Source organism: Pseudorca crassidens, chromosome 3, assembly GCF_039906515.1.
Source record: "Pseudorca crassidens isolate mPseCra1 chromosome 3, mPseCra1.hap1, whole genome shotgun sequence".
Classification (NCBI taxonomy): domain Eukaryota; kingdom Metazoa; phylum Chordata; class Mammalia; order Artiodactyla; family Delphinidae; genus Pseudorca; species Pseudorca crassidens.
In genome coordinates, this window is record NC_090298.1 from 28,519,120 (window position 1) to 28,531,839 (window position 12,720).

At 43.2% G+C, this 12,720-nt stretch overlaps 1 protein-coding gene across 5 annotated transcripts in view; it reads right to left on the reverse strand.

Moving 5' to 3' along the window:
• Nucleotides 1-12,720, reverse strand: part of SLC45A2 (solute carrier family 45 member 2) — a 34,118-nt gene that overhangs the window by 1,061 nt on the left and 20,337 nt on the right. The window contains exons 3-6 of one of the 5 annotated variants that reach the window (XM_067730479.1): nucleotides 11,704-12,029; nucleotides 7,393-7,536; nucleotides 6,635-6,719; nucleotides 2,070-2,284 (exon numbers count right to left, since the gene is read on the reverse strand). In XM_067730479.1, coding sequence (XP_067586580.1) covers nucleotides 2,070-2,284; nucleotides 6,635-6,719; nucleotides 7,393-7,536; nucleotides 11,704-12,029 — 770 coding nt within the window. Of the gene's footprint in view, nucleotides 1-2,069; nucleotides 2,285-6,595; nucleotides 6,720-7,392; nucleotides 7,537-11,703; nucleotides 12,030-12,720 lie in introns of all 5 variants that reach the window. The other 4 variants (XM_067730478.1, XM_067730481.1, XM_067730480.1 and 1 more) reach the window with 4 other exon arrangements.

Here is a 12,720-nt window from a genome sequence, read left to right on the forward strand (position 1 = left end):
CACGACAGACTGTACAGAAAAGCAGGTGTCAGACCACGTTCGGCCCAGAAGACAGTTTATCAACTCCTGATTCAAGCTCCACCCCCCCGCCTGCACCTTTCTTCCCCACCTGCCACGAAGTCTTAAATTCCACCGTTCACACCTATGGGAGTTAAATGGTTAAGAACGCAAAATTATCTCTTCAATAAATCAACAAGTCAATAAATACAATGCGGTAGAAGCTCAATAAGTCTCCCATTCCTCCTCTTCCCTAGTGGTTACGGTTCAAACATTTTCAGAAGGATGTTGAATCACACGTATGTGTAGGGGGAGCAACATAAAAAGCAATTCCACCTTTCAAAATACGGTTGCTTTTTGCTTAGTAGATTCATATTTGATTAGTTTGATATTTGGTCGGAATTGGTTGATAACATTGCCATTTATTGGGTATCATATATGTGCTAGGCCTTGTGCAAGGCTCCTTCACATACCTTCCTTCATTTCACTCTTACCACCTCCCTCGATGCACATATCATAATCATTAGCCCCGTGATAACAATAATACTACTACCTACCATTTTCTGAGTCTTTGCCAGGTGCCAGGTAGGCATTATGCTAAGCGGATTACCTACACTATCTGGTTTCATTTAATTTTCCGACAACTCTCTAAGGTGGGTGTATCATTCCCACTTCATTGATTAGAAAACTAAGGCTCTGAGAGTTTGAATGATAATTCCTTAAATGAGAAAAAATCATTGTGCAGGAAAACGCACATTATCCTTTGAATAAGAAAGGGAAAATAAGAAAACGGATCCATAATCGCTGGATTTTCATTAAAAGATACTGGAAAAATAGACAAAGACCTGATGGGAGTGGTTACATGTAGGAGCCCAGGGTGGGGAGGCGAGGGAGGGGATGCACACGTACATGTATATCACTGTGGCTGTTGAACGACGTGATTGTATTATCCCATCTAAACATGAACTCATTTTGAGTGATATTTAATAAATAAATGAGTAAGATCCCCAGTGTCACATAGCTGTCAGAGGGGGGCGGGGCAGGATTTGAATCCAGGGTTCTCTGAGTCCAAAGCCTCTGTGTTTTGGGCCTAGTACCATCCAACTCCCTCGTGGAGGGATAGTTCTTTATGATAGCTGTCTCTTTAGCAGCAAAGCACCTGCCATGCATTGAAACATTAGTGACCATGTCTGCCAGGGAAGAGGACAGCTACAACTCTTGTTTAAAAGGTTTTAACACCCGGTGCAACTCTCTCCTGCTGTGTTTACCAGATCAAATGACGAAAAAGAAGGCCAGCGTTGCAGTCACATGGACACGTGTTCAGCGTTTTTGCAGTTTCCTACTGTGATGGATTAAGCTACTAGCCATCTCTTTAACTTTTACAGTTAAAGAAATGTAAGCCTATTTTCAGGGGGAAAAGTTGCATATCTGGATAAGAAAACGTGGTAATCTTAGAGCAGAAATACCAAACCTAGTGCTTTTTTAGGGCAGCATAGGGTCTTGCCCTCTGGCTTGAGCTCCTAGATGGAGATGGGGCGGGCCTCCCTTGAGGCAGCTGGTGAGATGACCACCTGCGACCAGCTTTCCTCCCTGCACACAGGGCATGACTTACCAAAACCCGGACTTCCAAGGAAAACGTCGCTCAACCAGTAACTCCCGGAAATTGCACCAGGCACCTCTGCAGTGGTTGAGGGCCTGGGCCCTCGTTGTGGCATCCAGAAACACTGCAGGTATGCTGGACATGTCATGAGCCCAGAGTTCCCCTTGCTTTGTCTCTGTGTGACTGTGGGCTGGTTTCTCAGCATTACCAACCTCACCTTCCCTAATCTGACTAATGGGAGTAATGGTACCTGCCCGACTGCTCCCAGGTGCACAGGGCTTCAGAGTAAGGAGGGGGTGGGCTGGAAAAGTGGTCAGGCCTTGGCTAGACCATCGTTACATCTGGGTGGACATCTTAGTGCTGCTGTTTCAAGAAGCCCTGTTCTCCAGCTCTGCTCTACATTTTCCTAGCAAGCTCCCCCAGCCTCCAGGTGAGTCCGGACGTCACTCGGTGCAGAGGTTCAACAACACACCTGTTCTTCCTGCTGCTCACGGTGGTATGCGGTGAGGAGGTTAAAAGGCACGGTGTACAGGGTGCTGGACATCACGCCAAACAAGGTGCACATGACCAGGCTGGAGTAGACATTCGGGAAGAGCCCGATGACGCCCGTCCCCAGGCCAAACAGCAAATACCCCATGAAGTAAAGACCCTTTAATCCGATGTAGGGAACCAAAGCTTTCTGAAAGTCTGTGTGTGGGGAGAAGAGAGGGAGAAATTACAGCTGGCAGTGCCTCACATCATCTCATAATTTCAGACAACCTTTCCTTTTGAAGATTCACTTTTTTTAGCCTTCCTTTAACACTGAGTCAGGAACAGAAGAACCTCCTTATCTGTGCTTGAAAACAGCTGGCTTTTGGAATAAGTTTTGAATCCTTTGTGTAAAGAAAAGCTGGAGATTGCCTTGCTGGGTTGATTTTCTTTTCTGCAGGGAAGGACCAGGCACTGTGTACTGGGGAGCTGAATAGCAACGGGATGCAAAAGAGGCGATTGAAAAGCCCGCCTTGGTTATGGGACCCTGGGGCAGCAAGCCATGGAAGAAAAGCGGGTATCTTTCCGATTCACAGAGATCTAGCCTAACAAGACCAAAATGACAATCCAGGTCTCTATTAGCCCCACAGCCCAAAGTCAGGTTGGAGGAAATTAACACAACCAGATTGCACAGAATGATCCAACTCATTCAGTTTCTTTGCCCCACCTAAATGTCATCTGCACAACCTGAGAAGGAAGTAAAGAACATACATCACCTGTAGATGCTCTCCCTGCCTTGCCAGCCCTTCCCAGGCTGGTCAGGGGGTCCTCCCCCTCGCTGGTGCCTTCACCCTCTATGGGCAAGTTCCACAACTTCTCAAAACCTCAGCTTCCTCATCAGAAAATGGAACTAACAAAACCCTTCTTGGTGGTTGTTATCAGGATCAAATGAAGTAAAATGTCTAGGAAATCACCCAGCCCCGTGCCAAGCACACAGAAGACACCCAGTTAATGGTGGCTATCATTACTTCAATAAATACAGAGCTTGCTGAATATGGTTGACTCTTAACTGGGGTCCCCTCCCAGCAGGTAAACTTGGCTTGCTCATAAAGAACTCATGGTAGAGCTCATTTTTTAAAATTGGAAATACAGCTTTAAAACATTTTACTATGTTTTCCACCACAGTAGGGAAAAATCCCTAAAAAAAACCTTTATCTTCCTCTTTTAATTGGTTATTTTTTTTTTACTTTTTATTTTATATTGGAGTATAGCTGATTAACAATGTTGTGATAGTTTCAGGTGTACAGCATAGTGATTCAGTTATACATATACATGTATCCATTCTTTTTCAAATTATTTTCCCATTTAGGTTGTTACATAATACATGTCAATCCCAAACTCCCTAACTATCTCTCCCCCCTCCCCCTTCCCCCCCTGGCAACCATAAGTTCTTTCTCTAAGTCTGTGAGTCTGTTTCCCTTTTGTAAATAAGTTCATTTGTATCATTTTTTTTTAGATTCCACATATAAGTGATATCATACGATATTTCTCTTTGTCTGACTTACTTCACTCAGTATGACAATCTCTAGGTACACCCATGTTGCTGCAAATGGCTTTTAATCCGTACTTTCCTTGTCTTTCCTCTGCCCCATTCTACTGGAACACATGGACCCAGGGGATACACGAATGATAGATACTAGAAATGTGCCTATTCAAGAGTGAAATTTTCCATATCTGTTCAAATAATTATTGGATTTACATTGCATAGACAAGAAACCTAATATTTATTACATTTGTATCAATTATGGAATTCTGAAAATGTTAAATGGGCAACAGTGCTTCCTCTGTTAAATTCATGCCATGCTTGGAGGGCTGTTGCCAAGGTTGAGAATAAAAGCAGTAGAAATTTAGGTCAGTTTCTGTTTGCTTAATGATTACATTTATGCGGAAAACGTCATCTAAGTTGTCTCAGTACCTAAAAGATAACCATCGGTATTCATTAGGGAAATGCTCTCACTAAGTGTATAGGCCAGCCAGGAAGGAGGCAAAAGAGGATAAAGAGATATTTGGAAACATAACTAACTTCACTACGAAGATGGAAAGTCTAGCAAAGAATGCTTTATTCATAAAGAGAAAGCAGTAAGTTTAAGGGCCAAGTTGACTTGTCCTCTGCTGGGTCCGACGCCAGCTCATACTGTGCCTCTCCTTAGGATTGTACGGAAATGAGTGATTTAAGCCCCAGCTATGGGTAGTAGTGTATGATATGAACAACTGGCTGTATTTCAGTACTCAGCGTGGCTATACTCATTGATCTACGTGTGCCTGCTGTGCGAAGGAGCTTAAAAACAAGTCCCTTATCACCATTCCCCACGGCCCGCCCAGCAGCCAGATAACCTGCTAAGCTCTGTCTGGATAGAAATTCTGGGTCTGTGCCTGATGTTATGTGATGAGTCCAGAACACAGGGTTATCGGGTGTGCTCTGGAATTGAGGGAAATGATTGATTCTGCCCAGACTGGGTTGGAGTGCAGAGGGAAAGACTTGAAAGATTGCACAGAGAGGGACATATTGGAGTTGGGTCTGGGTGGGGAGGTAGAAACAGCAGTTCGGGTGGAAGAAACCAAAAGCAAATACACAGAGGTGAGAACGTCCGTGCAGTGGGTCACTGGAGGAGTTCCTGCGTGGGAGTGACAAAGGTCCAAGTGTGAGCCCGGCCAAACTGTGAATCCCGGAGAGCCCAGATCAGGACTTTTACTCCATCTTATGGGCATGAGAGCCCCTGAAGATCCTTGGGTAGGGCTGGTTGGTATTTTATAAAGAAAATTTTAGTTCTAATTCACAGTGATAGGGATCCCATAGATTTATGCATTAATAGAACTTTGGAAAATTATTCAAATAGTAGGTATTCTTTATACACAGGGATTTTAACTGGAAAGGCTCTAAAAAATAACATGCTTTTGAATTTTCAAATGCCATGAAATTCATACAGGAACTCAGACTAGACTAATGGAAGGGTCCCTAGAAGGGAATTTTTTGAGGAAAACAAGTTAAACTTGACACAAAATTCAAATACTAATGACTTTTAGAAAAATGTTTTCCTCTTACAAGAATGAGAATAGTGGTAAATATTCCCCCCACCTCTTGAAAGCACAAAGGGATTGAGATGGATAATTTATTAAATCCTTTCAGTCTAACACTCCCTGATTCTAGGTAGCTGAAATCGTCCTCCTGGAGATTTCTTTTCTTTTCTTTCCTTTTAGTATACGTGCTGCCGAAGCAAGCGCCCTGGAGTTTCCTTAATTCGTACACTCTAAGGGGGAAAAAATGGGTTTGCTGAGGAAACGTAAGCTTTAAGCCACCACTACTTGGTTACCATAAATTTGAAAGTAATGAATTTTATGGTTTTATGATGATTGGGCTCATGAATATGCTTATATTAGGTCCCCTTTTCCCAACTGTGCTACACTTTGAAGAGATTTTTCTTGATCTCGAAGCAGGTTTCCCACTGTGCTATGGCTTAGCAAAGGGCTAAATGCCAGACTAGGGGTCATTATATATATTCAGCCTCCATCCCCACAAGAAGCACGGTTCAGTGACAGAATGATGCCCCTGAGAATGGTAACAGGGATTGTCCCCAACGCCTCCGCCCCAACCTCAGCCATACCCCTGCTGTCCCCTGGGCCTGTCCAAAGCCTGGAGCTCTGCCCTGGGGACCAGCTATTCTCCCCACAATGCCGGAGAAGCTCTCAGATTTCCACTCCAAATGGGGGACCTGCGTACGTTTTATAGGCCAGAGTTTTTACTTAATTCAATGTGTACAGCCCTTGGAGACTTCCAAACAAATTAGCCAGCACAAAGCAAGCCTGTGTGATGCCCTAGAGTCGGAGTACATCCGTTTGGACTTATTTAAAACCAATCCCAGAATTCCCTTTGTTTACAGTGTCCTCACAGGTAATCTTAGCCAAGGGGGGTTAACAGACTCCAGACCCCATGGAAAGCTGGTGTCTGAGAAGGTAAGCTGTTGTTCTCAATCCGGAAGAGTGGCCCTGTTACATACCCGCCCATCTGAGCTGAAGTTATTTTATATGTTCATTTTGTCACCTAGCATATTAACCATCCCTCATTTTCTGTCAAGACTGATAAGCACATCTATGAAACGCTACCAGTGCCCTTATTCCAGCAGAACACAGACCTAGCGTTAATCAGTAATCTTGGCTGTGACTACCCCCCATCCATCCAATACTTCACCATATTGTTTACAAGATTTCCTGTTACTTTCCAACGTATTTTGATTAGGATCCCACCGACTGCAAGTACAAAGTAATCACTGAGGAAAATGATACCCAGAATTCACTAGGGAAAAGGCTACTTGATGCGGTCCTTTCTAAGGAAATAGTTTTTCCTGACCTCCGTATATATTTATCAAGAATCTGGCATCTTAGAGAGCAAAAAAATAAATATAGAAATACAGATGTATAAAATCCAAGATTCCGCCAGCCCGTAGAAGACATCCTTAGGAGGAGGAGACTCACAAGAATAAAGGGAGGAAAACACAGAGTTGATGCACAAACCCCAGCATCCAACCTCGACCCCTCTTTGGTAGATGAGGAACTCTGTGGAGTTGTGTGCGCTGTAGGGGTCCCCGTGGTACACGATCTGCAAGAGAGATTTGGGGCCACTGAGTTACCAGTGCAGGGTGGTAAGGACCCCTTCTCACACGTTCTGCTTCTTCACCCCCTCCTGGGGCTCAGACCTCATTCTCCCATGAGCACGTCACCCTTTCATCCTTTCACACCTCCATTCAAGGACCCTCAGGAGGTCTTAATGCATAAAGTCTAAACAACATCCCCCTGGATTTTTAACACCCCTCCTTCTGCCTAACAGCTGGCTCTACCCGCCATAGGCAACCCGGCCACCCATATTCTGGTACAACCAACAGGCTTCTGACTCATCTCTACACATGCCATTCCTATGCCTGCCTAGAATGTTTTCTCCTTCACCCCTCCCTCTCCAACTCCTTCTCTCCTTTCAAGATCCAAATCACACTGCACCTCCTTTATTAAGCCTGCTGTGACCGCTACAGTTCACCTTGATTTTTCTTCCTTATTTGTTGTATTTGATCAAGTACTGGTCCCATCGCATAGTGTCCTCTAGTTGTGTAGGGTGTAGTAACTTCCCTCTGGAATCTGTCTGTAAGCCAGCTCCTTGAAGGTACCCTTTCCTACACTCTTACTGTGCCCATCTTAGAGGCTGGCTCAGAAGCTCCACAGGTGCTGATGGAGGGACAGGTGTGTGAGATAATGAGCGTGTGCACAGACATGCCCCTTACCCGGCCCATGAAGTCTGTGAAGAAGAGCATGTTGGACAGGAAGGCGGTCCATCCGATGAGGTGGCTGATGCAAAGGCAGCGGTAGTGGGGAGGCATGCTCAACAGCACCCTCAGCAGTGACTTCACGGTCACTGCCCTCCGAGTCTGGAATAAAACAGCAAACAGGTGTGACGTTCAGTGTAGACACACAGCCAGCTGTGGGAGCAAAGCATACAGCCATGTTACATATCTGTCAGTAGACTATCACACGAGGTCGCACTTCCTGGGCATGGTGCCAAGGTTTCCATCGCGTGTTCTCATAAGAGGTGTTCTGTTAAGTACGTGCAGATACTTAGCAGTTTCAGGTCAGGAACAGGGCTTTGGGGATAGGGTGAAGGGACTGGAAATAAAGCTTGCTTTGAGCCAAGATGTAAGACATATCTAGCTTCCTATCTTTGAACAACAGAACCACTGCTGAGGATGAAGCGCATAGATCTAAGCCAGCCCCTAGATGGTTATAATTCTTAGATTTCTTGACTTTTTTTTTGGCTGCGTTGGGTCTTTGTTGCTGTGCGTGGGCTTTCTCTAGTTGCAGCGAGAGGGGGCTACTCTTCGTTGAGGTGCGCAGGCTTCTCATTGCGGTGGCTTCTCTTGTTGCAGAGCACGGGCTCTAGGCGCATAGGCTTCAGTAGTTGTGGCTCATGGGCTCTAGAGCGCAGGCTCAGTAGTTGTGGCGCACGGGCTTAGTTGCTCTGTGGCATGTGGGATCTTCCCAGACCAGGGATCGAACCCATGTCCCCTGCATTGGCAGGTGGATTCTTAACCACTGTACCACCAGGGAAGCCTCTTTCTTGACTCTTAAAATGTAGTAGTCTGAATTCCAAGATGGCCTCTATGATCGCCATCCTCATGATTCTGTTCCGTTACATGGCAAAAGGATTTTGCAGATATAACTAAGGTTACTAATCAGTTGGCTTTGAGTTAATTAATAGGGAGATTACCTGGGTGACCCTTATCAAGTCATATCAGCCCTTTAAAAAACACAGAGTTTTCTCTATATTTCTCCCAGTTGGCTGGGAGCAGAAGGAGAAGCCAGAAAGTCTCAAAGCTCAAGAATTGCTGGCTTTGAAGGTGAAGGGGGCCACATGGAAAGGACCTGGGTGTGGCCTCTAGGAAATGAGAGTGATCCCTGGCCATCATCAGTTAACAAGAAAACAAGGACATCTGCAACCACAAGCAGCTGGATTCTACCTGCATGAGCTTGAAGCTGATTCTTCCCCATTGGAGCCTCCAGATGAGAAGGCAGCTTCACCAACACCTTGATTTCTGCCTTTTGAGACCCTGAGCAGAGAATGCAGCTGAGCCCACCCAGACTTCTGACCTACAGAACTGTGAGATAATAAATGGGTACGGTTTTAAGCTGCTAAATTTGTGGTAGTTTGTTATGTAGCAACAGAAAACTACCACATAGAGCCAATCAGCTCCCTGCTCTGGGCCAGGTACCTCCTCCTAGTTTATTTCTCTGGATCCTGCCATCAGCCAACAGGTGTAGACGAGCCCTATGTCAAGTCAGAAGTGAGAACATTGTAGAACACACACACACACACACACACACACACACACACACACGATGACTACATATGCCCACAATTCTTTAATCTAGACTTAAATTACATTAAAACCAGAGGCTATAATTTATTGGTATCAGTAGCCTTGAGAGAATGAAAAATTTTGAACTATTGACACAACTGTTTTGAAATACAAAAAAAGGAAAGAGCCTTTAATAGCTTGTCATATGAGAGAAGAAAGAAACCTCAGGAATATGAAGCAATCACCTGCCCTGAAGACACTGAGACATAAACATTAACCATGATGGGGTAATGGGTCTTTCTCGTCAGATTTTTATTTATTCTGAGTCTTGACATAATGATATTGGGTCCTGGCTCGTTTATTTATAAGACAGTCTCCTGAGATTTTCTCTTTTAACTATAATAGCAAATTGTTTCATAGCTCTTAACCTTATATGATAATGCTTTTTATTCTTTGATGCAGAAAATTATATTTACTCATTGTAGGTTCGTTGTACAAGTTGATTTTTTTAATTCATCAGTTTTGTAGTATTTATGACTATGCCTCAACTGATTTTTTTATACTTAATCAGTATTAAAAAGTATAGACATTACCTTGGAGTTAGGAAAAATAAACATTTTCTGCATGTAGAATATGGTATTTGTCAAAATAAGTGGTGACCATAACAGAAATCCAATGAAGAACTATTACTTTTTTCCTTGACCACAGGAAGAAGCAATTATAGGTATAGACTGGGAGACAACAGCCTGATTTTCATGCCTCAAAGTGATTTATCTTCACTTTCTTTCCTTTCCAAAAATTCAAAATTTTAAAAAGTGAATCTGACCAGCAAGTATTCAGTCTCATTCCAAACATTAATTTATGCTTCTGCCTTATACATAATTTTCAGCCTGCTTTCATTGTTAACCTAATTTTTTTTCTTCCAAAAATAAAAGCTTCAAAATTGTGCCTAGTCTTTCTGTAAAAGCTGTGAATGTAAATACTTAAAGTCCCTTTGGGTATTTTAACTCAGAATGAAAATGCAGCTGGCTTCTTATTCACTGACGCGTCAATTCCCTTTGTGAAGCCCTTGCAATGACTCTGAGCCGCTGGGAAATGTTTTACTGCATACGTTATGCACCTTTGTCAACTGGACATTGGGTGGTGATGGATTTATAAGTGAAAAAGGCACAGAGCCATCAGGGGGAGAGAGAACTGTACAAAAGTGCCACCAGAAGGAGACTAAATATTGAAGGGAGTAACTGATGGCATGGAGGAACTAGAGATGGATTTTATGGTATCCAGCTCGAACAATAAATGAAATAATTCAGGCCTCTTGCCATTAAAAAAAAATCCCAGTTCTCAAATTGCATAGCCACCCTCGTTTTGGAAAGTAATGACTTTGACAAACAAGATGGCCAGGGCCTTGGCCCTGACACCTCGGAGACACCCATTGCTCAGCTGGAAGCTCCCAAGATGCACTTCTGGAATAGAGGTGTCAGATGCTTGGCTTTGAGCCTAAGATATGTTTCTCTTTTTTTTTTTTCTTATGTTGTTTTGCTTTTATTTTTTAAGTCACATAATAGAACCATTCAGAGCCTACAGTGTTGTGCGTGTGGCACATACTAATACAAGTTAATTACATTTGATGCAAGTCTTAATGGTGTGGAGGGTTTTATGCCTTTCAAAAGACTTCTACTCACTTGATTTCATTTGATCATCACAACAGCCTCGGGGTAGAATAAGACAGCCTCTGCTGGGTGACCCTTTGAGGGCAAGTCATAATCTATCAATAGGGCAAAGAGGCAGGCATAATCTATAATAGCTACTTAATCTTTAGTAAACCCTGCCTTGTTTTGTTCCTTAAACCCTGACATTATTTTTCTTTATTTTCAAAGTAATACTTGTCTATTATAGAAATGTTGAATAGACTGAAGGGTTTAGAAAAGAAAATGAAAACCACCTGTTAGCCCATCACCCAGAGACAATAACTTCAATTAACATTTTGGGTATATATCCTTTCTATTTTTTCTCTGGATCTGCATAGCTTTTCCCAGTGGAGATCATTTTGTATATGTATGTGTGTTTTATCTGATATATTATGTCTTAAATAAATCTTCAAAAACACACAGATCCTTTAATGATCGAATGGGTTCCATCGTATGGCTCTTCCATGATTCCCGTGCTGCCTTGCAGAACTGCACAGCGAGGGGCTCCATCCTAACTGAGATCAACAGGGAGTGTGAGTGTTCTCCTCCAGGTAGCCTGGAGCCGCAAAGGTTTAAGCAGGTCTCCGGAAACCTATATTCTCATCTTTTCTCTATTTACTGTGTGATCAAGATAAAATGAAGGCTTCATCCCAATAACCTCTTAGTTCCTCCAGTTCCCTACCCAGGGATGCTGCTATCTGGAATACAAATTTATAATCCTAATCTAAGAAGTGAAGATACTTCTTGTGTCCTGAGGATGAGTCAAGGCTTCTCTTATGGCCTTACATTTTTCAACTGGCTTCATCTTCCCTGGTTTGACAGTCTGAAAAGAGTAAGAGACAGGAGGACTAGAAGAAAATGCACACATTTTTCTATTAGGTGCAAAGTTTTAATTCCAAGGGATAATAGCTACTGGGGATTTGAGGATTCACAAGACTTTTCGCATCAAATAAGCAAACGAAACAAAGACAAAGAATAATTTTTAAAAATCTGAACAAAAGACAAGAACAAGAATATTTTTCCTAAGGTAATAAAAAAGAAGTTGCATCTTTACCTGTTCAGCAGGATTTTTGTTTTTTTCTCCCTGCAGCGCCAGCTCTGGGTGTACATAACCATTTTTAACTTTCTCAATAGACCCATACTCATACGCTCTGTCTGATGACAATGCAAGGTCCTGAGGGGCTTGCTGTGGGGGAATGTCCTTGGCAACATCTCTAAGCGGGGCTTCAGGGATACTGAACAGATGGATAATAAAACACAAAGTGAGCACCGACGAGGAGAAGAAGAACATGACCTGGAATTCTGTGCCCAGCAGTCTTCCCAGTTCCAGGTGGGCCCAGTCGATGGCACCCAAAAGGTAACCCAGGGCACCTCCCAAACCTGCAAAGCAAGCAAGCAAGAGCTGTATTAGCATTATTTAGAAGCATCGTCTCTTTCCATTTCCTTCCGTGGGCAAGCTCCCTGAGGACAGCGTAGGCAGCCTGGTTATGATGGGAGGAGCTAAGACACCTTGGCCAGGAAGCATGGGTTCAAGGCCTGGCTCTAGCATGCACTTGCTGTGACCTTGGACTTCCTCACTTGTCATACGGGGATGATAATAAAAAAGCAACCTACTGGTAGGGTCACGACTGGAAAATGGACTAGTGCCAGACACGTAGTAAGCGCTTAGTAAATAGTACCACCATCTGAAGTCCATCAGCTTTCTAAACTGCACTCTCAACACTGCTTAAGAACTAAAATTCCTGGCCCTAAAGGGCTCCAAAGAAAACCAGTTTCTGACTGCAATAAAATATAATTATGTATTGTTGTTGATCTATTAATAAGCTTCTTAGGGTGACACAAGTTTGCAGAGACCTAACAGCCTTAGAATCTGTCTTCTTTCATCTATGAAAAGATAATGGTGTGGGTGGAGGGATAAATTAGGAGTTTGGGATTAACAGATACATACTACTGTATATAAAACAGATAACAAAGACCTACTGTACAGCACAGGGAACTATATTCAATATCTTGCAATAACTTATAATGAAAAAGAATCTGAAAAAGTATGTATACATATATGTATAACTGA